Source organism: Pelobates fuscus, chromosome 2, assembly GCF_036172605.1.
Source record: "Pelobates fuscus isolate aPelFus1 chromosome 2, aPelFus1.pri, whole genome shotgun sequence".
In the NCBI taxonomy this organism is placed as follows: Eukaryota; Metazoa; Chordata; class Amphibia; order Anura; family Pelobatidae; genus Pelobates; species Pelobates fuscus.
Window position 1 is genome coordinate 14,160,607 of NC_086318.1, and position 27,770 is coordinate 14,188,376.

At 42.2% G+C, this 27,770-nt stretch overlaps 1 protein-coding gene across 2 annotated transcripts in view; it reads right to left on the reverse strand.

Annotated features, from left to right (window-relative positions):
• The window catches only part of OTOF (otoferlin), a 338,353-nt gene that overhangs the window by 41,425 nt on the left and 269,158 nt on the right, over window positions 1-27,770 (reverse strand). For both annotated transcript variants that reach the window (XM_063441964.1, XM_063441962.1), the window contains exons 15-29: window positions 26,921-27,144; window positions 25,468-25,576; window positions 24,999-25,182; window positions 24,560-24,680; window positions 21,941-22,041; window positions 15,380-15,470; window positions 13,128-13,244; window positions 12,080-12,232; window positions 9,831-10,020; window positions 9,457-9,581; window positions 8,914-9,048; window positions 3,843-4,004; window positions 3,038-3,157; window positions 2,790-2,951; window positions 2,061-2,223 (exon numbers count right to left, since the gene is read on the reverse strand). In XM_063441964.1, coding sequence (XP_063298034.1) covers window positions 2,061-2,223; window positions 2,790-2,951; window positions 3,038-3,157; window positions 3,843-4,004; window positions 8,914-9,048; window positions 9,457-9,581; window positions 9,831-10,020; window positions 12,080-12,232; window positions 13,128-13,244; window positions 15,380-15,470; window positions 21,941-22,041; window positions 24,560-24,680; window positions 24,999-25,182; window positions 25,468-25,576; window positions 26,921-27,144 — 2,157 coding nt within the window. The remainder of the gene's footprint in view (window positions 1-2,060; window positions 2,224-2,789; window positions 2,952-3,037; window positions 3,158-3,842; window positions 4,005-8,913; window positions 9,049-9,456; window positions 9,582-9,830; window positions 10,021-12,079; window positions 12,233-13,127; window positions 13,245-15,379; window positions 15,471-21,940; window positions 22,042-24,559; window positions 24,681-24,998; window positions 25,183-25,467; window positions 25,577-26,920; window positions 27,145-27,770) is intronic.

The window sequence follows — 27,770 nt, forward strand, 5'->3', positions numbered from 1 at the left end:
TTATTAAAGGGACACTCCAGGCTCCCACACACGTTAGATGCATTGTGTAGGTTAGGTTACAGTTAGTTATACTGGGTGGGTTTATATTATTAAAGGGACACTCCAGGCTCTCACACATGTTAGGTGCACTGTGTATGTTAGGTTACAGTTAGTTATACTGGGTGGGTTTATATTATTAAAGGGACACTCCAGGCTCTCACACATGTTAGGTGCACTGTGTAGGTTAGGTTACAGTTAGTTATACTGGGTGGGTTTATATTATTAAAGGGACACTCCAGGCTCCCACACATGTTAGGTGCACTGTGTAGGTTAGGTTACAGTTAGTTATACTGAGTGGGTTTATATTATTAAAGGGACACTCCAGGCTCTCACACATGTTGGGTGCACTGTGGAGGTTAGGTTACAGTTAGTTATACTGAGTGGGTTTATATTATTAAAGGGACACTCCAGGCTCCTACACACGTTAGGTGCACTGTGTAGGTTTGGTTGCAGTTAGTTGTACTGGGTGGGTTTATATTATTAAAGGGACACTCCAGGCTCCCACACACGTTAGATGCATTGTGTAGGTTAGGTTACAGTTAGTTATACTGGGTGGGTTTATATTATTAAAGAGACACTCCAGGCTCCCACACATGTTGGGTGCACTGTGTAGGTTAGGTTACAGTTAGTTATACTGGGTGGGTTTATATTATTAAAGGGACACTCCAGGCTCCCACACACGTTGGGTGCACTGTGTAGGTTAGGTTACAGTTAGTTATACTGGGTGGGTTTATATTATTAAAGGGACACTCCAGGCTCCCACACACGTTGGGTGCACTGTGTAGGTTAGGTTACAGTTAGTTATACTAGGTGGGTTTATATTATTAAAGGGACACTCCAGGCTCCCACACACGTTGGGTGCACTGTGTAGGTTAGGTTACAGTTAGTTATACTGGGTGGGTTTATATTATTAAAGGGACACTCCAGGCTCCCACACACGTTAGATGCATTGTGTAGGTTAGGTTACAGTTAGTTATACTGGGTGGGTTTATATTATTAAAGAGACACTCCAGGCTCCCACACATGTTGGGTGCACTGTGTAGGTTAGGTTACAGTTAGTTATACTGGGTGGGTTTATATTATTAAAGGGACACTCCAGGCTCCCACACACGTTAGATGCACTGTGTAGGTTAGGTTACAGTTAGTTATACTGGGTGGGTTTATATTATTAAAGGGACACTCCAGGCTCCCACACATGTTGGGTGCACTGTGTAGGTTAGGTTACAGTTAGTTATACTGGGTGGGTTTATATTATTAAAGGGACACTCCAGGCTCCCACACACGTTGGATGCACTGTGTAGGTTAGGTTACAGTTAGTTATACTGGGTGGGTATATATTATTAAAGGGACACTCCAGGCTCCCACACACATTAGGTGCACTGTGTAGGTTAGGTTACAGTTAGTTATACTGGGTGGGTTTATATTATTAAAGAGACACTCCAGGCTCCCACACATGTTGGGTGCACTGTGTAGGTTAGGTTACAGTTAGTTATACTGGGTGGGTTTATATTATTAAAGGGACACTCCAGGCTCCCCCACACGTTAGATGCACTGTGTAGGTTAGGTTACAGTTAGTTATACTGGGTGGGTTTATATTATTAAAGGGACACTCCAGGCTCCCACACACGTTAGGTGCACTGTGTAGGTTAGGTTACAGTTAGTTATACTGGGTGGGTTTATATTATTAAAGGGACACTCCAGGCTCCCACACACGTTGGGTGCACTGTGTAGGTTAGGTTACAGTTAGTTATACTGGGTAGATTTATATTATTAGCATTACCTTTAATCCTAAATCTGTGATGGAAACTATATTTCTTGGCCTGTTGACCATCATGGGAAAGATGACAAAGATATCTACATCATAAATAAATATATCTGAAATATCTGTGGTGCGAAGATTGTCCCTCACTGCCCTTTACAATCTGCTGAGGATGTTAGTAAGTTAGAGCCAGCATGCCATGGTGCGCACGTTCTGCTCAGTGAAACATAGATCACAATACTTATATGAGGGATGCCAGTACCTGCTGTGTTCCACTGCTGAGATTTCTTATCAGGGGGGCGGTAGATAAATTTCCGCAGTGAGCTTACGGCATGCGATCCCACCAATGTGTATCTGCCAAACGCCCTACAATCCACCACCCGGATATTGAGAGGTGGATGGAGTAGTTCATTCTCTGGTAAGTCCTGTAAAGGGATTTCAGAAAGAGCGGTTACTTCTTGTATTTATACATCAGTGGAAGCACTATCAATGCTAGATAAACATGCATACTAAATTCACACTGAATTTAGGCAACAATAAGGCTATAACCACGCGGACTTGGTGAGCGTTCATGGTTCTGATCCCAAAACGTGGACAGTGGTACTAATGACTTCAGTTTTGATTTTTGGCTTGTCTTGACAATTCCAATTTCTGGTCCTCTGACTTTGAGATTTGAAGTTGTGATTTTTATTATAACTGAAAATGTAAGACCCCACATTGTTGGCTTTAGGGAATTCTGTCATTTACCTAGGGTGTTCTATAACTCAGACCAATCTAAGGTCCAACACATAACTTTTTCTTCCTTACGTTTTGCTCTTACTATCTTGTTACCTCCATCATGGGGGTTGGATAATTTAAATTTACATGGATGTATACCAGGTTATCAGGCTTATTGGATGCCCCCAATAAACTGTGTATTTTTTTAGGTTTTAAGATGCATTTTAATTTAGTGAGAATTTGTAGACATGCTCTCCTTCCTCTCATCACTTACCACCTCAAACCATTTGACAAGCGTGCTAAAGTTTGGATTCTTCTTGTAATTCTGGATCAATGCTGACTGGACCCCTTTTCCAGCACATTCAATATCAACTCGTGGCCTGTCCACCTGTGCTAGATTTACCCTCTTGAGATCCCTCAGTCCCCAGAAAAGAATCTAAAAGAGAGAAAACATGCTCATGTTTAGTAAACAGAAGGATCGGTTTAGGCTATAAATATGATTTGTAGTTCCTCCACTCATACCTCCACTCTGTACTTGCTCAGCACAGGTCGAATTCCCAGAGGAACAGGCAGGATTGGTCCTCTCTCCAGGTCCGTTGGTCCATCAATTGGTGGTAAGTCAGATTTACCTCCTGAGCCAATCTATATGTTTCACAATATGAAAGGAATTAATGTTACATGAGCAAATAAACTATGTTTCAGACACCTACACATATATTTATATATTTAATGTGGAAATCAGGAAAACCATGGACCTTTCACTCAGACCTTTTCACCAGCAGTTATAACTAAGCATTGTGGAATAGCAACAAGCACAACTGGTAATCCCAAATGTTAGGAGACATTTGTTTAATTGTTTTGTTGGCATCAGCACTAAACGGATTATCTAGAGATATTACCCAAAATATTAAGCTGGTATTAAACTGAAGGGTATAAAGAATACATTCTCCAGATGTTCAGCAAAGACAATTAAATGAGCAATATCTACAATTCTAAAGTGCACTTCCCGTGACAATAATAAAAATATTTCTTAAGGGTTACTCTAAGCACCATAACCACTTCCCTTGCAAATTCCCTGGTCTTGCAACAGTTTGTTCTCTTACCTGGGTCCCCACCTGCAGAGCTACAGAAGCTGGATGCCAATCCCACTGGCCATTCATTGGCTGAGAATGTCAGCTAACCACTTACAGAAAATTAATGCAGCTCTGTGCATAAAAATAATGGTGCCTTAATGGCACAGCCAGACCTTTTTTCAAAGGCCTTTATGATCATTTTTATATGTAGTTGTTCATCCAATCTCTGAGAAATTTAGAATGACGTTCTCTACCTGTAGGAGTTCAAAGGCTGCCAAGAGGTCTCCAGCTGTGGAATTCCCCCGATATATCTGGTAATACTCCAGCTGTGGTGGGAAGCGCGGACTAGAATATCCCTCATCGGACATCTTCACTAATGGCTTGGCAAAGGTTCTACCCATGAAATCGGCTTTTCCCTAAAATTGGACCAGATCAATCACAGACAAAACATGGGTCAGGTTAACATCATCGAAAGACAAAAAAAAAAACCTAAGTAAAATGGTTTAAAATAAATAGCATTTAATGGAAAGAATGTAAGCACTGCTGCATTGTGAGATGTGATTGCTATACATGATACTGGTCACGATGATATAAAGCAGGGCTGTCCAACCTGCGGCCCCCCAGATGTTGCTGAACTACAACTCCTATGATTCCCTGGCTATCTGTTTAATTGAAAGAATCATGGGAGTTGTAGTTCAACAACATCTGGGGGGCCGCAGGTTGGACAGGACTGATATAAAGGGTTCTCTGGCAAACAAAGCAGTAAAGATGAAGGCTGCATAGCGCAGAGGAGTAAAAATGATATGCTGTGATAAAGGCTGCATAGTGTAGAGGAGTGAGAACGATATGCTGTGATGAAGGCTGCATAGTGTAGAGGAATGAGAATGATATGCTGTTTTGAAGGCTGCATAGTGCAGAGGAGTGAGAATGATATGCTGTGATGAAGGCTGCATATTGTAGAGGAATGAGAATGATATGCCGTGATGAAGGCTGCATAGTGAAGAGGAGTGAGAATGATATGCCGTGTTGAAGGCTGCATAGTGCAGAGGAGTGAGAATGATATGCTGTGATGAAGGCTGCATAGTGTAGAGGAATGAGAATGATATGCCGTGATGAAGGCTGCATAGTGCAGAGGAATGAGAAAGATATGACGTGTTGAAGGCTGCATAGCGTAGAGGAGTGAGAATGATATGCTGTGATAAAGGCTGCATAGTGCAGAGGAGTGAGAATGATATGCTGTGATGAAGGCTGCATAGTGTAGAGGAGTGAGAATGATATGCTGTGATGAAAGCTGCATAGTGCAGAGGAGTGAGAATGATATGCCGAGATGAAGGCTTCATAGTGCAGAGGAGTGAGAACTATATGCTTTGATGGAGGCTGCATAGTGCAGAGAAGTGGGCATGATATGCTGTGATAAAGGCTGCATAGTGCAGAGGAGTGAGAATGATATGCCGAGATGAAGGCTGCATAGTGCAGAGGAGTGAGAATGATATGCTGTGATGAAGGCTGCATAGTGCAGAGGGGTGAGAATGATATGCCGTGATGAAGGCTGCACATTGTAGAGGAATTAGAATGATATGCAGTGATGAAGGCTGCATAGTGCAGAGGAGTGAGAATGATATGCTGTGATGAAGGCTGCATAGTGCAGAGGAGTGAGAATGATATGCCGTGTTGAAGGCTGCATAGTGCAGAGGAGTGAGAATGATATGCCGTGATGAAGGCTGCATAGTGTAGAGGAATGAGAATGATATGCTGTGATGAAGGCTGCATAGTGCAGAGGAGTGAAAATGATATGCTGTGATGAAGGCTGCATAGTGCAGAGGAGTGAGAATGATATGCCGTGTTGAAGGCTGCATAGTGCAGAGGAGTGAGAATGATATGCCGTGATGAAGGCTGCATAGTGTAGAGGAATGAGAATGATATGCTGTGATGAAGGCTGCATAGTGCAGAGGAGTGAAAATGATATGCTGTGATGAAGGCTGCATAGTGCAGAGGAGTGAGAATGATATGCCGTGATGAAGGCTGCATAGTGTAGAGGAATGAGAATGATATGCTGTGATGAAGGCTGCATAGTGCAGAGGAGTGAAAATGATATGCTGTGATGAAGGCTGCATAGTGCAGAGGAGTGAGAATGATATGCCGTGTTGAAGGCTGCATAGTGCAGAGGAGTGAGAATGATATGCCGTGATGAAGGCTGCATAGTGTAGAGGAATGAGAATGATATGCTGTGATGAAGGCTGCATAGTGCAGAGGAGTGAAAATGATATGCTGTGATGAAGGCTGCATAGTGCAGAGGAGTGAGAATGATATGCCGTGTTGAAGGCTGCATAGTGTAGAGGAATGAGAATGATATGCCGAGATGAAGGCTGCATAGTGTAGAGGAATGAGAATGATATGCTGTGATGAAGGCTGCATAGTGCAGAGGAGTGAAAATGATATGCTGTGATGAAGGCTGCATAGTGCAGAGGAGTGAGAATGATATGCCGTGTTGAAGGCTGCATAGTGCAGAGGAGTGAGAATGATATGCCGTGATGAAGGCTGCATAGTGTAGAGGAATGAGAATGATATGCTGTGATGAAGGCTGCATAGTGCAGAGGAGTGAAAATGATATGCTGTGATGAAGGCTGCATAGTGCAGAGGAGTGAGAATGATATGCCGTGATGAAGGCTGCATAGTGTAGAGGAATGAGAATGATATGCTGTGATGAAGGCTGCATAGTGCAGAGGAGTGAAAATGATATGCTGTGATGAAGGCTGCATAGTGCAGAGGAGTGAGAATGATATGCCGTGTTGAAGGCTGCATAGTGTAGAGGAATGAGAATGATATGCCGAGATGAAGGCTGCATAGTGCAGAGGAGTGAAAATGATATGCTGTGATGAAGGCTGCATAGTGCAGAGGAGTGAGAATGATATGCCGTGATGAAGGCTGCATAGTGTAGAGGAATGAGAATGATATGCTGTGATGAAGGCTGCATAGTGCAGAGGAGTGAAAATGATATGCTGTGATGAAGGCTGCATAGTGCAGAGGAGTGAGAATGATATGCCGTGTTGAAGGCTGCATAGTGCAGAGGAGTGAGAATGATATGCCGTGATGAAGGCTGCATAGTGTAGAGGAATGAGAATGATATGCTGTGATGAAGGCTGCATAGTGCAGAGGAGTGAAAATGATATGCTGTGATGAAGGCTGCATAGTGCAGAGGAGTGAGAATGATATGCCGTGATGAAGGCTGCATAGTGTAGAGGAATGAGAATGATATGCTGTGATGAAGGCTGCATAGTGCAGAGGAGTGAAAATGATATGCTGTGATGAAGGCTGCATAGTGCAGAGGAGTGAGAATGATATGCCGTGTTGAAGGCTGCATAGTGCAGAGGAGTGAGAATGATATGCCGTGATGAAGGCTGCATAGTGTAGAGGAATGAGAATGATATGCTGTGATGAAGGCTGCATAGTGCAGAGGAGTGAAAATGATATGCTGTGATGAAGGCTGCATAGTGCAGAGGAGTGAGAATGATATGCCGTGTTGAAGGCTGCATAGTGTAGAGGAATGAGAATGATATGCCGAGATGAAGGCTGCATAGTGTAGAGGAATGAGAATGATATGCTGTGATGAAGGCTGCATAGTGCAGAGGAGTGAAAATGATATGCTGTGATGAAGGCTGCATAGTGCAGAGGAGTGAGAATGATATGCCGTGTTGAAGGCTGCATAGTGCAGAGGAGTGAGAATGATATGCCGTGATGAAGGCTGCATAGTGTAGAGGAATGAGAATGATATGCTGTGATGAAGGCTGCATAGTGCAGAGGAGTGAAAATGATATGCTGTGATGAAGGCTGCATAGTGCAGAGGAGTGAGAATGATATGCCGTGATGAAGGCTGCATAGTGTAGAGGAATGAGAATGATATGCTGTGATGAAGGCTGCATAGTGCAGAGGAGTGAAAATGATATGCTGTGATGAAGGCTGCATAGTGCAGAGGAGTGAGAATGATATGCCGTGTTGAAGGCTGCATAGTGTAGAGGAATGAGAATGATATGCTGTGATGAAGGCTGCATAGTGCAGAGGAGTGAAAATGATATGCTGTGATGAAGGCTGCATAGTGCAGAGGAGTGAGAATGATATGCCGTGATGAAGGCTGCATAGTGTAGAGGAATGAGAATGATATGCTGTGATGAAGGCTGCATAGTGCAGAGGAGTGAAAATGATATGCTGTGATGAAGGCTGCATAGTGCAGAGGAGTGAGAATGATATGCCGTGTTGAAGGCTGCATAGTGCAGAGGAGTGAGAATGATATGCCGTGATGAAGGCTGCATAGTGTAGAGGAATGAGAATGATATGCTGTGATGAAGGCTGCATAGTGCAGAGGAGTGAAAATGATATGCTGTGATGAAGGCTGCATAGTGCAGAGGAGTGAGAATGATATGCCGTGTTGAAGGCTGCATAGTGTAGAGGAATGAGAATGATATGCCGAGATGAAGGCTGCATAGTGCAGAGGAGTGAAAATGATATGCTGTGATGAAGGCTGCATAGTGCAGAGGAGTGAGAATGATATGCCGTGATGAAGGCTGCATAGTGTAGAGGAATGAGAATGATATGCTGTGATGAAGGCTGCATAGTGCAGAGGAGTGAAAATGATATGCTGTGATGAAGGCTGCATAGTGCAGAGGAGTGAGAATGATATGCCGTGTTGAAGGCTGCATAGTGCAGAGGAGTGAGAATGATATGCCGTGATGAAGGCTGCATAGTGTAGAGGAATGAGAATGATATGCTGTGATGAAGGCTGCATAGTGCAGAGGAGTGAAAATGATATGCTGTGATGAAGGCTGCATAGTGCAGAGGAGTGAGAATGATATGCCGAGATGAAGGCTACATAGTGCAGAGGAGTGAGAATAATATGCCGAGATGAAGGCTGCATAGTGCAGAGGAGTGAGAATGATATGCCGTGATGAAGACTGCATAGTGTAGGGCAATGTGAATGAACATGTTGCACACTTGCTTGACATGAGGGTGTATAGATTTTTTTCCCAGCTTTTTATTGGAGCCTTAATGTAAGTGGAGTTCCCTCTCAACACAAGTCACAGCTCAAAGTTAAAAAGGAAAGCAAGTAAACAATGCCTACAGTGTCCCTCTATATGCAAACTAACCTACAGTGAAGTAACTAATATAAACTTGTAAAATCAAGGGGAAAAATAATCAGTGACTGTGTTCCTTTAATATTAGCTGAAAGATTGAATATGGATATAAATATCTGTAATATTAATTATGGATCTGTGATGTCCCTGAGGTATAAAAGGCATTATTTGCCATTGAAATGACGGGTTATTTTCTTACCACTGTATCTTGGTCATAGATTTCAATGACAATGATTGGAGGGTCATCTCGCATCTCATTGGCTTCTCCATAGAGTTCTATGTTGTCAAACACCAGAAGTTGGTCCCAGGTTGGGCAGAGGGTCTCGTTCAGCACCTAGAAGATTAAACAGATTTAAGTAAATGTAAAAATATCTCCAATTGTAGAGGTGGCACAGAAATTGGGGTTTCAGTATTACATTTTGTATGCGGCTGAGCTAAGTAGATAACAGAACAAAATGGTTATTAACATAAATCTTTACTATCTGGATCAAGATTACCGTGATCCAGAACTCAGGATAGAGCTAAACATATCTAATTGTCATACAATTGTACCGAAGATGAAACTTTACAAGTGCACACATGAAGATTCATGATGGATTAAATCTACACATCGAGGAATTTTTACTAAGCTCCCCCATTCAATGTGCATTTAATAACATAAGATCTTCTCTCTGATTATATCCTCCTCTTAGTAAATATTTCTCACAGTGTCAGAATACTGATAAGATATTCCATGTTTTACCTCTGTACACTGGCTCTGCGTGTTGAAGAAGACACGAGCAAAGGGATCGGATAGACCACTGCTGTCTGCTGCAAACAGGCTGCGCGCCTGGTACATGTGTGCCCGCAGCTGGAAAACCTGCTTCTCTACAAAGAGACAATAAGAAAATCATTTTCACATCCAAACAGAGAATCACAGAAAAATGATACCCAACGTGCACATGTATCAGATATACTAATATAATGTTTAACTTGTAACTCTGCAGATTGAAAGCAGAACTCGTTTATTGCCAGGCCTGTGACTTGTGCAAGAAGCAGCGCTACCAAGACCTAAAGGTTGTGTCTAACTCAGACGGATACATATAACATGTTACATAGAAGTTGTGTTTCTCGCACTTGTGTAGCCGAGGCTTATTGGTGGAAAGGACTGCAGGCCTGGTCCCTTTACAGCTTTGTTTTCCTCGAACCCGCATGGGAGGCCGCACAGGAAGTCTTTACGCTGCTTGTTAAGGCCCAGCCACAGGTAGACTTCCATTTTGGCTTGCACTGTCCATCCTGCGGGGCCGAATCCTCGTTTGCCTGGTAACTGAGAGAATAATTGTAAATAATACACAGTAAATAGGCATGAGGAGAGCAATGTAAACATAGTAAACATTTTGCTTTACAAATGGCACATTTTTATGATTCTGAAATCTATGGCACGTTTTAGGAGTCGTCACTTCTGTCTTCTTCTGTCACAACCTGTCTTGCAATTATCTTCCCTTGCCCGCTTTACACCGTTCTACTTTAGTTGTCCATCTCCTTCTGTCCTCTCTCCCTTCTCTTTTCTTTTATACAGGGTGTGCCAAAATTCAGAGTAAGATTTGACAGGAAATAACTTATTTGTTAGTAGTTTAACTATTCTTTTGTTGTAGGTACATATTCTTGGGAGATTAATCATGGGTAATTTCACAAGGAACAACGAATTTCAATTTATTCATCAACTAATCATGTCTAACAAAGCTCATTTTAATTTAAAAAGCTTTGTCAATAAGCAGAACTGGTGTTTCTGGGGTACTGAAAATCCATGGATAATTCGTCAGCGCCAACTGATGCAGGGTGACCTCGCAGTAAGTTATCGGGAAGAAATACCAGCGCTAGAGCCTCAAACAATAACTAATGCTATAAACAATGCAATCGATAGAGCCGACTTTGCGTGGCAGAAAATGGAGTTCATCTAAAAGATGTCTTCTTCCGTACCTAGTCAAACAAATCTTCATACTTTAATAATTCATTGTATGTAATATCATTGAAATTAGTTCATTAATAAAAAAATAAAAAAAAAAAGGTTTTTGACTCCTCAAACCATACTCTGAATTTTGGCCCACCATGTATTTGTTCTTCATTTGGAATGACAGATACTGATTGGACAGACACATGGCCAGAGATTGACTGTCTCAGATTGAAAAAAACAAGAACGTGTGTTGGTTTGCTATATTGTAAAATGGAATAAAGGCATATATGGAAAAAGATAATGCCGGTTAATAATTGGCTAATTAGCTAATTAGTAGAGGGGAAGAAAAGCAAAAAACAAACAAAAAACAAACTAAAAGGCCTAAATCAGACAGCTGTTACCCAACTTAAAAGGATGTAGAGTGTTTAATTCTATGTTATCGTTTTACAATGTATAAGCAGCAAATTATGCTTCCCATTTTCAATTTCTTACTACATGAAGAATTTTGAGCTGCAAACACACAAAATTAATTTGATGCCTTTGGTTAATCCAGTGGGTGGAAGACTTAGAATGAAACCATTTAATAGGAAGCACAGCAATGTAATGAGACGCTCCATTGCCCACACTAATGGAGGTTATATATCAGGGAAGATGGAGATGCCAGAGCAGTAAGCATGGCTGAGACTCCTAGAAAACGTTCTCGACTGCCAAACTAGCCGAGCACGAATACAAGGTCGATCTCAATTAGCTGGCGAGCACCCACTCAGAGCTGACTCCGTAACAATGCGGCTGTAAGGGGAGTTATATATGAGACATGCCTGCATGGGGTTAGGCAGCAGGCAGTCCTCCAGCTGTAAAAAAAACTCTCATTACTATCAGGCAGCCAAGAACTTGCTCCTCAGTGCAGCTCAGCATAATCAAGTTGGAAAACAAATTTAATTCAGCTATTTCTTTCTTCCCTAAACTTTTGCAATTTGGTATTCAATTGACTTTTGAGTAATAAGATGTATAAACGTCATCCATTTAGTTTGGGAATTAGACCTCTCTGATAAGGTTTCACAGATATCAATATGAGCAGCTCTTGAAGATTAAAGATTAATTTATGACAGATTTTTTATCATTATTTTAATGCAGTGCAGCCCACAATTAGATTTTTGCAGACAGTTTAGGGAACTCATTTTTCCTCTTTAATGTTTCCTGAAATTCCTGTGCCTATCTAAACAGGAGGCTACGACTAGAGACAGCAGGAAGTGGGGCCTGTTTTGGAAAATAGACTCCCTGATATGCTGCACCTCAAGCATCTTAGAATGTTGACAATATATTAACACGTTTTTTCCAGACATTATAGAACAGTTTGTAAAACAAGAATATCTTGTAGTAGAGTTACATGACGTACAGTCACAGTACCTGACCAGGTAATAACATCACTCACCTTGAGGAAGACACACTTGACTTTTCCACAGTCTTTTCCAGTCTCTTCATCCACAATAGAGTAGAGGATATCTTTGGATGGAATGCGAGCGTACGCGATGCGTTTATTGTTACTCATCATCCATATGAAGATATCGGGGATGCTGTGCTGAGGCTGTCAGGAGAAAGTCACGTTAGTTTGAATGGGGAATGAATGTGAGTTTGATCTCTTGTGTTGGTGTAACCAGGACAAAACCTACACTTCAGATGTCCTAACATAGAAAATGAAGACACGCTAAATGGGATCAGGTCTTCATGAAATACGCCTAGCCCATATTTGTTTTGTACTGAAACGCCCTTATTTCTAAATGTGGTGTTGAAATAAAAGCCCCCCCCCCCCCCCACCCTCCTTAGCTGTTGTAGAACTTTGATGATTTTTTTTTTTTTGTTTTGGCCAAACCTGCCCCAAGGCATTACGCATCCCAGATCCCATCTGCAAATACTTATACATTGAATGCAAACTGAAGGTCACCCAATATTTATTATATTTTAATTTGTATTGAATGCAATGCTTTACTGGCACACTCTGACAATCAGTGCAGATTCCAAAAACAGCCAGTTGCTCTTTAAGTGGTTCTACAACAAAGTACACCTATACACTCCAAGTGGTTCCAGTGAGCAGACTGTATAGTTTAGGAGCCTTTATCACGCGTGTGTGTGCTCCTGTTCTTTAGGCTGATGCTCTGTAAGTGTTTGTTAGTGAGAGCTTTACCTTGCATGGCAACATCACGCTCTGTAATGATACCTAATGCAGGGCAGTCCTTTTAACGAATGTAGCACTGACTATCAGGGATTGGAGTTGGACAGAGCACGGACAACATAAATGTGTCAGAACTCCTTTGTAATACGCTTTATGGAGGAGATTCGTTCACCAAGCTCTCTGACACTATATTGGTCAAACCCACTGACAAATCTATATGTCACCATCGAACAATAATCAAACATTTATAAAAAAAATTTACTCTTTGGGAAGTCCCACTGAGGAGAAATATTTTATATTTATTTTATACCTCGTCAGCAAGGAATCGCAACTTCTGTAGGAAATTCTGGACCAGTTTCATTTTGTCCTTCACTGTGTTTTTCTTTACTTGTGATCTCAAGGTCTTGGCTTGAGTGCCCATGTTTTCCTGTGACAAAACAAGGGATTTCACATTAACTATGCGGTGCAATAAAAAAAAATGGCCAAACAAATGCCTGTTCCTAACTAGGCTATATGTGGGGAGGGTTCCAACATGCAATCTAAGAATGAATTCTAGAAAGAGAGTCTAAATGAATAAAGATAAAGGGGAATTGGTGGCACACCCAGAACACACATTTTTCAGGAATGGTGATGTAGAGACCAACATTTCTACAACATACAAATTAAGGATCAGCACAGAAAAAAAAAATACAGTTTAAAATTGTATAAGGTTACTTAAAATCACCTATCTCAGCCAGTGGCGTACACACAACCCATGGGGCCCCGGTGCGAAAACTGATCCGTGGACCCCCCGCGCGTGCGCTTACTCTGCGCGGGCTGGGGCCGCAACACATGGCGGCGGGCACCTGGTTGCAGGGCTGCGACCCGTGCGACCGCGGTGTGTACGCCAGTGCATGCATAAACACATACACTTAAAGGACCACTACAGACACCCAGATCACATCAGCTCAATGAAGTGGTCTGGATACCAGATCTCTCTAGTTTTAACCCTGCAGCTGAAAACATAGCAGTTTCAGAGAAACTGCTATGTTTCACTGAGGGTTAATCCAGCCTCTAGTGGTTGTCTCATTGACAGCCGCTAGAGGAGCTTCTGCGATTCTCACTGTGAAAATCACAGTGAGAAGACGCTGAACGTCCATAGGAAAGCATTGAGTAATGCTTTCCTATGGGCGGTTTAAAAGTGCGCGTGACACACACTCTCATGAACAGACGCACACATTTACTGACAGACACACACTCAGTGACAGACATACATACACACTCACTGACAGACACACACTCACTAACAGACGCACACAAACATACTCAGTAACAGACACACACTCTAACACACACACACACTCTAACACTAACACACACATTCTAACACTAACACACACTAACACACACACTCTAACACTAACACACACACACACTAACACACACACACACACACACTCTAACACTAACACACTCTAACACTAACACACACACACACTAACACACATGCTCACACACACACTAACATACACTCACACACACACACACACACACACTAACATACACTCACAGACACTAACACACTCACACACTAACTAACACACACTCACACATGCTCACACACACACTAACATACACTCACACAAACTAACACACACACAAACTAACTAACTAACTAACACACACACTAACTAACACACACACACTAACACACACTCACACACGCTCACACACACACTAACATACACTCACACACACACACTAACATACACACACACACTAACATACACACACACACACTAACATACACACACTAACATACACACACACTAACATACACTCACACACACTAACATACACACACTCACACACACTAACATACACTCACACGTTTTTTTTTTTTTTTTTTATTTAATCCCCCAGCCTCCTTACCTGTGGGAGAGCTGAGGGGATTCCCTGGGGTCCAGTGCTGCTGCTGGCCCTGCTGTCACCCGGCTGGCTGGTCCTGCGGGCGCGCGAGGGAGCACTCTCCCTGACTGAGTGCTTCCTCTTCAGCTCTCTCGTGCACCGTACTGATGCCGGAGCCGGAAGATGACGTCATCTTCCGGCTCCGGTTTCAGTGCGGTGCTTGAGGGAGCTTAAGAGGAAGCACTCAGGGGAGAGTGCTCCCTCGCGCGCCCGCCAGCCGGGTGACAGCAGGGCCAGCCTCGGGGGGCCCCTGAGGTGGCCGGTTCCTGGACCCCCCAGGAGAAGAGGTTGGCCCAGTGACATACTGTGACCCCGGTATGTACGCCACTGATCTCAGCAAACACATATGGGGATTTGGTTACACCATATGGCCATATCGTGTTATGCCCACCACTACTTCACAGTACATCCATAAAGTAGCATTGTAACATTTTAAACTATTTTTAAGTGTGCGCTGTTCCTTGATCTGTATATTGTGAAAACATGAATAAAGCCCATGTTCCCTGTACATTTCCTCAGGGCCCCTTTAAATTCTAGCTGTGAGCACGGACAATGTTCTCCGGTCTCTTAACGCCACCCTCGCTTGCGCTACGCAGGGTCAGTGGAGACAGTTACCAGTTCTCTCATGCAAGACTTCAGTCTCTCTCTGTCCAGTTTAGTTCGGCCATTCTGACCAAGGTCTTTATTTGCAAGGGTGACAAACCGGCTTCAAGAGAACAAAAAAAAACACAATTTTAAGATGTACAACCATTTAATCGATTATTAATTATTAAAAGACATGTATACATGTATGTGTTTTATTACATGTAAAGACTGATCACTGAGTTATTTTAGTAGATTATTACCCATTAATACCCAGGCTCAGTCTTGTTTTGTACTTTCATCAATGCATTAGATTTGACCCGGTACATGTTTATGCAATTCTAAGCTCACAGCACAAAGCAGACAATGATTTATCGTGTTAGAGTCTAAAAGCTAGCTGAGCATCATGGGAAATGTAGTCCAGAAAAAATGTATGGTGTCAAGGTTAGCCATCACTGATCTAGGATCTTCCCGGTTCTATACCTCAACAGGACACAGACTTTAGCCCTGAGATACGAAATATTATGCTAACAATGAATACTAAAGTTCCAGAGCCTTCAAGACTTTAATAAAAAATAATGTAAGGTTTATTATAACTCTTAATAATATTCTATCCAGGGAGTCTTGTTGTAGAGATAATTGTGAGGACAAAATATTAAAAATAATATTTTGTGAAAATTATGAAAAATGAACACTTTTTATTAATATTAAATATAATAATAATTATTTATATGAACATTAATATGGTTATATTAATTATAAAATAGACACTGTGTGTAGGGAGACACTGTGTGAATCGTAGACACTGTGTGTAGGGTAGACATTGAGTGAATCGTAGACACTGAGTGAATCGTAGACACTGTGTGTAGGGTAGACATTGAGCGTAGGATAGACACTGTGCATAGGGTAGACACTGTGCGTAGGGTAGACATGGTGTGTAGAGTAGATGTTGTGTGTAGGGTAGATGTTGTGCGTAGGATAGACACTGTGCATAGGGTAAACACTGTGCATACAGATTCTGATTGGGCCTTTTCCCAAGGCACACTGCATACGTCATTAGTTTATAGCAAAATCAGTTATCTCTGGTAATATGGTTATATTAATTATTAAATAGACACTGTGTGTAGGGACACACTGTGTGAATCGTAGACACTGTATGTAGGGTAGACATTGAGTGAATCGTAGACACTGAGTGAATCGTAGACACTGTGTGTAGGGTAGACATTGAGCGTAGGATTGTCACGGTAATATACCCCAACACGCAGGAATAGTTCACAGTCAAGAGACAAGAAACAGTGTTCGTCTTACCGGACCTTAGAATGGCCGGACTAGGACGAGAGAAAGACAGAGTCAGAACAAGCCGAGGTCAAGGGAACTGAGAGACAGCGTAACGTAGAACAAGCCGAGGACTGGTACACAGAGGACAAAACAGCGGATAAGCAAGCAAGGATAAGGAGAGAGCGGAGTCAGGAACAAAGCCAAGGTCAAGCACCAAAAAACCAACTGAACGATACAAGCACTAAAGGGAACTGGACAGAAACCACGATAGGGCAAGGAGCAAGGGGAAACAGGTGAGTATAAAAACCCTAAGGTTCACTTTGATTGGCTCCTGTCATATCCACGCCCCCAAAACGTGAGTGAATGGGGAATGTGGCCTGACAGGGGCCAATGGGAGACTGATTCTAATTTAGTCTCCCACTGTCCCTTTAAGAGCGCGCCCGAGACGCGCGGCGCGCTCTTAGTGTCGGGCGGGACATGTGACCGCTTCTCGCGGTCACTGCCCGTCTGACTGATCCCATCGTTGGCTGAGCCGCGCGCGGCTCGTGCAGGAGCAGGACCGCGCGCGGCGAGAAGGGAGGACCCCGGCCGGCCCCTGGAGAGGGTAAGTACCGCTACAAGGATAGACACTGTGCGTAGGGTAGACATGGTGTGTAGAGTAGATGTTGTGTGTAGGGTAGATGTTGTGCGTAAGATAGACACTGTGCATACAGATTCTGATTGGGCCTTTTCCCAAGGCACACTGCATACGTCATTAGTTTATAGCAAAATCAGTTATCTCTGTCTAATTCAATTTAACCTACGCCCACATAAATTAAAGCTACAGCCATATGCACTGCCACTTTATGTCCCCATACCACACCTATATCAATGCTTTAGTACCAAGTCAGAATTTCTAGGTTGTATATCTGTACAGCGCTGCAGCATTTATTGGCACTATTGTGAAATGTATAGTGTTAATGTTTGTAGGGATGCTTGTATATCTTTTTGGAGTTTGAATGCAGGGTTGTGTTTGTATGTAATATTTGTGTTAGATTGCAAGAGTGTGTTTGTATGTTGTGCTGGTGTTTGACTGCTTTGATGTATGCACATAAACTACCACATACATACTTACACAGATATACATGCACATTAACACACAGATACATATAAATACACCGACACATACACACACTGACACATACACACACCTTAACACATGCATACACACGGCATACACACACACAAACATTGATACATGCACACACCATGACCCAGATACACACACTGACATAAAAACACACACCCTGACACACAGATGTGTGCGCACACACAGACACACACACTGACACAGAAGCATACTGACATATATACACAGATGCACAACCTGACACACACACACACAGATGCACAACCTGACACACACACACACACACAGATGCACACCCTGACACTCATGCATACACACACACACACACACACTCATACATACACACACACTCATAAATACACACACACTCATACACACACACACACACACACACAGATGCACACCCTGACACTCATGCATACACACACACACACACACTCATACATACACACACACACACTCATAAATACACACACTCATACACACACACACACACACACACACACACAGATGCACACCCTGACACTCATGCATACACACACACTCATACATACACACACACACACTCATACATACACACACACACACACACACGCACATACTCATACACAAGTGATATTTTGAATATCTCCAGTCACCCTCCTGTTAGTTTATCTTGTGTGTCCAGGAGGGTGGCTTGGAGTCCTGGTCCTGTGGCTGCTGGTGGAAGTGAGGGGTCTGGAGCTCTACATGCTCCTCTCCCCTCACGCTGCGGCTGCCTCCTGCGCTGTCTCCCTGCATGATGCTGGGAGGAAGGGACAGACTCAGTGGCGTACATACCAGGGTCGCGGCTGCGACCGGGCCCGGCCCACCAGGGGGCCCGGCCGCCCCTGCGACCCGGTATGTACCCACAGGGGCAGCCTCTTCTGCTGGGGGGCCCAGGAGCCAGCCACCTCCGGGCCCCCCGAGGCTGGCCCTGCTGTCACCCGGCTGGCGGGCGCGCGAGGGAGCACTGTCCCCTGAGTGCTCCCTCTTCAGCTCCCTCGCGCGCCGCACTGAAACCGGAGCCGGAAGATGACGTCATCTTCCGGCTCCAGTATCAGTACGCGGCGCGCGAGGGAGCTGAAGAGGGAGCACTCAGGAGACAGTGCTCGCGCGCCCGCCAGCCGGGTGACAGCAGGGCCAGCAACACCACTGGACCCCAGGGAATCCCCTCAGCTCTCACACAGGTAAGGAGGCTGGGGGGATTAACCCCTTAAGGACACATGACATGTGTGACATGTCATGATTCCCTTTTATTCCAGAAGTTTGGTCCTTAAGGGGTTAAATTTAAAAAAAACAAAAAACGTGTGAGTGTGTTTAGTGAGTGTGTTTAGTGAGAGTGTTAGTGAGAGTGTTAGTGAGAGTGTTAGTGAGAGTGTTAGTTAGTGAGTGTGTGTGTGTGTGTTAGTGTTAGTGAGTGTGTTAGTGAGAGTGTTAGTGAGTGAGTGTGTTAATGTGAGTGTGTTAGTGAGAGTGTTACTGAGTGTGTTAGTTAGTGAGTGTGTGTGTGTTAGTGTTAGTGAGTGTGTTAGTGAGAGTGTTAGTGAGTGAGTGTGTTAATGTGAGTGTGTTAGTGTTAGTGTGTGTGTTAGTGAGTGTGTTAGTGTTAGTTTGTGTTAGTGTGAGTGTGTTAGTGTGAGTGTGTTAGTGTGAGTGTGTTAGTGTGAGTGTGTTAGTGTGAGTGTGTTAGTGTGAGTGTGTTAGTGTGAGTGTGTTAGTGTGAGTGTGTGTGAGTGTTAGTGAGTGTGTTAGTGTGAGTGATTGTGTTAGTGTGAGTGATTGTGTTAGTGTGAGTGATTGTGTTAGTGTGAGTGATTGTGTTAGTGAGTGTGTTAGTGTTAGTGAGTGTGTTAGTGTTAGTGAGTGTGTTAGTGTTGGTGAGTGTGTTAGTGTGTGTTAGTGAGTGTGTTAGTGTGTGTTAGTGTTAGTGAGTGTGTGTGTGTGTGTTAGTGTTAGTGAGTGTGTTAGTGTTAGTGAGAGTGTTAGTGAGTGAGTGTGTTAATGTGAGTGTTAGTGTGAGTGTGTTAGTGTGTGTTAGTGAGTGTGTTAGTGTTAGTGTGTGTGTTAGTGTGTGTTAGTGTTAGTGTGTTAGTGTGAGTGTGTTAGTGTGAGTGTGTGTGAGTGTGTTAGTGAGTGTGTTAGTGTGAGTGATTGTGTTAGTGTGAGTGATTGTGTTAGTGTGAGTGATTGTGTTAGTGTGAGTGTGTTAGTGTTAGTGAGTGTGTTAGTGTTAGTGAGTGTGTTAGTGTTAGTGAGTGTGTTAGTGTGTGTTAGTGTTAGTGTGTGTTAGTGTTAGTGTGTGTTAGTGTTAGTGAGTGTGTGTTAGTGTTAGTGAGTGTGTTAGTGTTAGTGTGTGTTAGTGTGTCTGTTACTGAGTATGTTTGTGTGCGTCTGTCACTGAGTGTGTGTCTGTCAGTAAATGTGTGCGTCTGTTCATGAGAGTGTGTGTGTGTCTAAAAGCACTTACCTTTCTCCAGCGCCGGGCTCCCTTGGCGCTGGTGATCTCTCCGTCCCGATCCGCCTCTCAGCTCCGAATGCACATGCGTGGCAAGAGCCACGCGCGCATTCAAACCGCCCATAGGAAAGCATTACTCAATGCTTTCCTATGGACGTTCAGCGTCTTCTCACTGTGATTTTCACAGTGAGAATCGCAGAAAATCCTCTAGCGGCTGTCAATGAGACAGCCACTAGAGGCTGGATTAACCCTCAGTGAAACATAGCAGTTTCTCTGAAACTGCTATGTTTTCAGCTGCAGGGTTAAAACTAGAGAGACCTGGCACCCAGACCACTTCATTGAGCTGATTTGATCTGGGTGTCTGTAGTGGTCCTTTAAGTGTATGTGTTTATGCATGCACTGGCGTACATACCGCGGTCGCACGCCTGCGCAGAGTAAGCGCGGGGGGGGCCCACAGATCAGTTTTCGCACCGGGGCCCCATGGGTTGTGAGTACGCCACTGGACAGACTGTCACTTCCTCCTAGCCGGCCGACATTACAGGGGCCCAGTCGGGGTCTTAAAGGACCGTGGCACCCAACCTGGCCCCTGTTCAGCAGTAATATTTCCCCAGTGCTCTAATCATAGCCTGTCGGCACACAGTTTGGGAACCACTGCTTTATATGATAGATTTCCAATCTATTTCTCTTATTATATTTGCAATTTACTGGGCCACATGTACAGATTTTGTTACGTGATTTGTTCACCTTATGGTGTATCTTTAGCTTTGTATTTTGATACTCTGTACCTCCCATTGCTCGCTCAGTAGAAACGCTGCTTGTTTCACAAGAAACTAACTTACTCTCACACCAGCTGGTATATAGAGTCTGTGATCAGTCCAATGAGAATCTTATAGTGAAAGAGGGATTATTATAAAAGCTGAAAACGACACATAAGCGGTGTGAATTTACTTATATTTTAATTGATCTGATTTCAAATAATCTGCTTGCTAATAGGTATGAATACACTAATGGCCAATACCGTCTGGATTGTGTGTTATAGTAATTATAATATAGTGAAATTAAATTCACCCTTTTCTCTGACGTAATCCCAGATAAGGAACTTTCTTTCAGCCCATTTAGTGAAGGTAATAATGGCAGCTCTATAAAGCAGTTAAATTATCCTCAGACATATACACAGAATGCATTAATCCCTCTCCCTGAGAGCTTACAATCTAATATTCTATGGCTACAGCATTTTTAGATAGGAACCTGTGTGCTAATTAAGGGTTACCACTGGATTGGCTGTTTAGTTTCAGTTAGTGTACTAACTAGCTGAGTTACACTTAGATAAATAGAAATTCTCTCCTTGGTAATGCTGGAAGTCCGTTTTACTCCCCCAGGGTGCGGTAACTGTAATAGGTCTTTAATGGATGCTTTCTTGAAAGATCCTTTCTGTTATCGTGTTTGTGCTGCTGCATGCTTTGGATGAGTGATTATTTAATTAACTTTTATGGGGTTCCTAGGTCTGTCTTTATTCATTTCTCGGTTATTACACTGGATGCTACGCCGGAGACATTGTGACTTGTGAGACTGCAGACACAGGTCGACCTTCTTGCAATGACACAAAAAACTCCGTAATAGAATACGGGGACACGGGCCGGATTACCAATATGCAATGAACGTTCTCTCCACTAAGATATCATTTATATATTAAAAATTCATAGTTACTTACAAACAGCTGCTGCTGAGTTCCTCCAGAACTCCGCGCAGCCTCCTTTCTGGATACGCCTTTTCGGTTTTCATCATCTCGTGGACATCATTTAAACCTTCCTCCTGCAGAGAAGAGGAAGTTATGTTATTATTGAGTCTGTGCTTCTGTGAAACGCGTGGTTGAGTATTGGAAGCACAATGCATTCTTCATCGTTCATGGACTGGAAAAATATTATTTGCAGCAATTTGGTTCTAAATCTATCACCAAGCGGTGCCTTTCTCACAGAATTAAACGTTTAATAACAGAAGATGTGCAAATCTGCCCTACATGGTCACGGGCAGAACACACGCTGCGCGCAAGACGTTTAGATGGATATTAGGATAAGTAATGAGTCAGCCTGGTTACACGTTGATTGATGGCATAGTGAAACCACAACTCTGATGAGAGACAAAAAAGTAATATATTAAAGGGACACTCTAAGTACCAAAACATCTTAATGACACAGTTTTGATGTATAGATCATGTTCCTGTAGTCTCATTGCTCAATTTTCTGCTTTTTAGGATTGAAATCAGTTTGTTTATACAGCCGTAGTCACACCTCCCTGCATGAGTCTCTCACTGTCTCCCTACACACTTCCTTAAAAATAGTGTACTTTTTTAGCATCCCATATTGCACAGTGTGTTTCATTTAGAACTTATTTTATCTATGGCTCTGATATAGCCTGTTAGAACTTGCAATATCATCTTGGATGGAGGAGATAACATTTCTAAAGTAAACACACTGTGATGTCAGATTCTGATTGAGCTGAAGCCATTTTACCATGGAGGCTGTGTGAACAAAGGTGCTTGAACTCCTAAATGGCAGAGAATTGAGCAGCGAGACTGTAGGGGCATGATCTATACACCAAAACTGCTTATTTAAGCTAAAGTTGTTTTGGTGGTTAAAGTCTCCCTTTAAGCCTGCCAGTGTTGTGTTGCTGATAATTATCATTATTTTCCATTCTACTTTGCATTACACAGCAACCTGTAATGCCATAGTGATTACTTTTCCAACTTTAAACACTTTTTATCCTAATTTGCATAAAAATAAAACATTAATTTGACCACGAGTAATATTGATAAACACGGATACATCTCTTAAGATTTCCCTTCTATACAAATGACAAGTAAAAACCAGCATGACGTGGTTTCTCTACATTGTGTGCTTAAAGGACCACTCTAGTGCCAGGAAAACATACTCGTTTTCCTGGCACTAGAGTACCCTGAGGGTGCCCCCACCCTCAGGGACCCCCTCCCGTCGGGCTCTGGAGAGAGGAAGGGGTTAAACTTACCTCTTTTTCCAGCGCCGGGCGGGGAGCTTTCCTCCTCCTCTCCATCTTGATCGCGACGTCATCGGCTGAATGCGCATGCGCGGCAGGAGCCGCGCTCGCATTCAGCCGGTCGCATAGGAAAGCATTTACAATGCTTTCCTATGGACGCTTGCGTGCTCTCACTGTGATTTTCACAGTGAGAATCACGCAAGCGCCTCTAGCGGCTGTCAGTGAGACAGCCACTAGAGGATTTGGAGGCTGGATTAACCCTCATTATAAACATAGCAGTTTCTCTGAAACTGCTATGTTTATAAAAAAAAGGGTTAATCCTAGAGGTACCTGGCACCCAGACCACTTCATTAAGCTGAAGTCGTCTGGGTGCCTAGAGTGGTCCTTTAAATAAAATATCTCATGATTCTCTGCCTCTTGTCAATATCTTTTATCGCTTTGTTTCCTTCTCTATAACTAACTATATTTTGTTTGTACATTTAGCAGGTTTGTTTCCCTGTGTGTCTGGCCAACAATTACAATATGTAGTCCATTTCCATGAGGCCTTGCATCTCACAAAGCATGTTTAAACATTGTCACGGTTTGCTGGTAACTAGCTCGTAGTACAATGAGATTTACAAATATTGTCTCTGTGCTGAAACATTTTATCAACAGCCAAAAATGAAAAAGCAAAATGCAGAAAATCTTGGTAACATCTTGCAGTATTGTAACAAATTAATTTCAAACCGAAGTATCTGAGATTAGCATCACAATATCCCCCATTTATCAAGCCTATATTTCTGAAATCTAAAATGTCAACAATGGACAAAGCCCTTGCAGTTTGCACTGGATTTGGACTGGTGACAGGGTCCGTGAATGGTGGAAATGCCTGAGATGACTTAAGGAAATGGTTAATAAAATAGTTTGAAGTTAGAATAATGATGGGAATAGCAGGGTTCTGGTGAGACAAAGGTGGAGAAGGAAGCACGGATTGGGTCAATGGTCAGAATACTATTTTGATAGGCAGGCATAATCACTTTATGGTCTACTTTATCATTTTCACGTTTATAAATATTTTGGGCATCCAAAAAGATACATGTGGACAAAACCAACACTTGCATTAAACATTTTGGATATTTCTCATCAAACACCCCTCCTTTAATATAGGATCTTAGTAAGTGGGTGATGTATGTGTATTTATCTACATTGAAAGACTAGTCTGCTTGGATCACATGGGAATTGTCTAGAATACTGCTGTTTGTTGTTATTTTTATGTCTTTTTGTAGTCAAACAGCGATAGTATTAGTAGTGCATTTTAGCAACGTTAATGAATATCACTGACCAATTTGTCCGCGATCTTGTCCATGATGTTAGCATTGTAAAGTCTTCTCCTTTGATCTTGCCACCAGCTTTTGATATAGATGCATGGCTTTTTGTCAAAGTACGGTAAATGGAAGTAGTTCCTGCATGGACACATTAAAGCAAAGTTACTTTCTAAGACATAGCTAACTGTCAAAACCATAGATTAGTGGGTTTTATCCAGACTTCAATGGCCAGGTTTTAAAAATGTAAAGTTTGCTTTGTACTTTGTAAATCCACTGTCAGATAAATAGATGGATTGATAAAGAAATCTGGAGATTACAAAACATTAAAAAACATTGATAATTCATATAAATCCATAACATAAAAATAGTGTTAAATCACCTCTCCCTTTAAGTTCCCTTGAAGTTCTGATACATTTTGTGTATAAATCGTTACCATGGTGGTGTTCTAAGAGTTACCTGTCCGTTACAAGTGGTTTCATTGCTGGGGTTGAAGAGACTGATTGCATCTCTCCATCATCATCTCCCTCATCTTCGCTTGAATTCTGTAAAAGCTCAGACTCTTCCTCTACTCCATCCCCTCCATCTTTTTTCTTCCGCGTGCTGGGCTTAGTTGTACCATCAATTTGATTGCCATAGTTACCTTAAAACCCCAAGCATAACAATTTCTGCCTCATTAATACATTCAATGTATAAGTAACATTTCGACATGGCGTCTGCTGTTAAACTGGCTGGCAACTTTTTTTATAACTATATATCTTTGCGCCATATGGCACAATGGTGGGTAAAGGTGACTTGACGGACAGTAGGTGGGATGTTAATAAAATCAATATTCAGGACAAATAAGTTGCATTGGTTTATCAGTAACTTGAATGTTTGGAAGGTCAAAATGATCTAAATATGCCAATTGTAGAGATGGAATACCCACCTATAGTAACTTCAAAGTTCATTGGTTTATCTCCACTCCTCCGGTCGATCATGGTGGATTCTAGAAAGGCCCCAAACAGAAAGAATTCCTCCATTTTTCCAGTGCAGTTCTACAAATGGAACATACTAACAATGAGACATCCAATACATCATGGGGCATGACCCTCAACCAGAGAGAACCAGAAACTTCAATGGCCTCCAAAATAAAACCGGATTTTATCTCTAAGAGAGAACGATAGTCACCAAACATCTACTATAATGCAGGAAGCAGCTTATAGCATGTCAGAATAAATGTAAGCTTACAACACACTCAAGCTATTGTCATTAATTTACTTTCATATTAATGTTCACTATTGTAAAACAGCCAGCCTGGCTAGCAAAGATCAGTATAGTTTTAGTTTGCCATGATTTCACAGGTGTCAAATCAATTAAAATTAGCCACAATGTCCTCCTTGGTATGCCAACTGTGAGACGTTAATTGATTTGACACTTGGAGCACATTAATTCTTCATACTGCTGGGCAGCACTTTGAAGCCCTGACCAAGAGAAATAAGAATTCATTTTAATTATTCTTACAGACAGTAATCTTGCAACTCCAGAGGTTTGATGCCTCCACAGCTTGTCACGTGGTAATATTGTAAATCAGACAGTAGTTTGTGTGGGATCAATTCTGCCATTGCTGAGCGTGGAGGGGTAAGCAGGTTAAAATACTCACTGCTTTTTTCCCTTTTGTTTTAATATGACAAGGCAGACTTTAACGTTTTACCTTTAAGTTCATAAAATAACGTCAGGAAATATTTTATAGAAATAAAGTTATTTTTGTTATCTGTAATTAAAAATCAGCAGGTTTGGAACAATATGCTGAAGATCTGCTAAAAATGTAAAAAGTTAAATATTGCAATCGCTCATGTTAGTTGAAGGATTCTTGTTTCCAAGTTGTTTAATGAGTACAATAGACTAACACAGATGGAGATTTATTTCACTAAAATGTTACTTGCTGGGAATTCAAAGTGAATTTAACATTTAATGCCAAAAAAAAACTGAGCTGGAGTTCATCCAAGTGAGCTTTCTTGTATTTTCATATTTTTCCTTGATTTTTTTGGCTTAAAATGTGAAATTTGCTAGGCATTCCCAACAATTCCCATTTTAGAAACTACGTTTTTATTCTCTGACATGACAGCAGTTTGGGCATAATATCCTCCCTCCTAAGAGTGACAATGTCATTAGCTAACAGAGATTTAGGTCACAGAGAGAGGTTTGTAACGTGAGATGATAGTAACGGCAGCCAAATTAGTGATTTTCATTAAATGAAATGGTTAAACCTATCACTAACGCATAGCTTTTTCCAAATTAGGATTCGGTTACACCGGGTGTTGACAGAAGGTTCGGAACTGGCAGTAACATTGGAAAATCCAGATCAAAGTTGAGAGATAGGAAGAGTAATGTATTCTTACATCAGCCACTGGTGGAGCACCTTCAATTTGCACATCTGTGGAGCTGGTCAGTTCAGGAGACGTTGTGTCTAAAATTTCGACAGCAAGGCTCAACAGCAACCGAGCACGAAACGAGACACCTTCTCCAAGTCCCTCATTTAAATCTTGGTGTTCATCCATTAGCGTGTAATTACGAGTCGAACCATACATATTTACCCATGCGGGGCCAAACGTGGGAAGAAAACCTAGGTTCAACGCAGAAACAAACGGATATTGGCTTTTGTTTCAGGACTTAAAGAAACATTCCATAAAAAAAATAAAAATAAAAAGAATATAACAATTAAGTATATATATATATATCCCCCAAAACAATTATTCATGTAATTTGTTTTGCATATTATGGTTTGCATTAGTTGCAGAATAGCTACCTGTCTCAACCAGCCCTCATCCCCAGCCCAGACGTTCTGTGACTGTCCAATCACAGGCTCCCAATGCAGCTCAATGAGAAGTCTCTGCAAAGCAGGTGCTCTGGGCAATTGCTGCCTCTTGAGTTTAGCTCCCCTGAGCTAAACAAACCAGGAAGTAACAGGATCGGCTATCTGATTGACAGCCAGGGGGTTGTAACAAGGTCAATTTTCTATTGAAATATGTCCTTTTGTAAAATGAATAAAGGGGACACACTGTTTTGAGTGTCCCTTTAACGAAACATGCTTTTTAGAGAAGGTGGTAGATCAATTATTTTGCGTTCCAGTAGAGAGTAGTAGAGTATACTTCAGGTGGATTTATATCAGCATGCAGGTATCCTGGATTATCTGATCTTTTAGAGAATTAGATTAGTATTACAAGCAATAACTAGTTAACACAAAAAGCA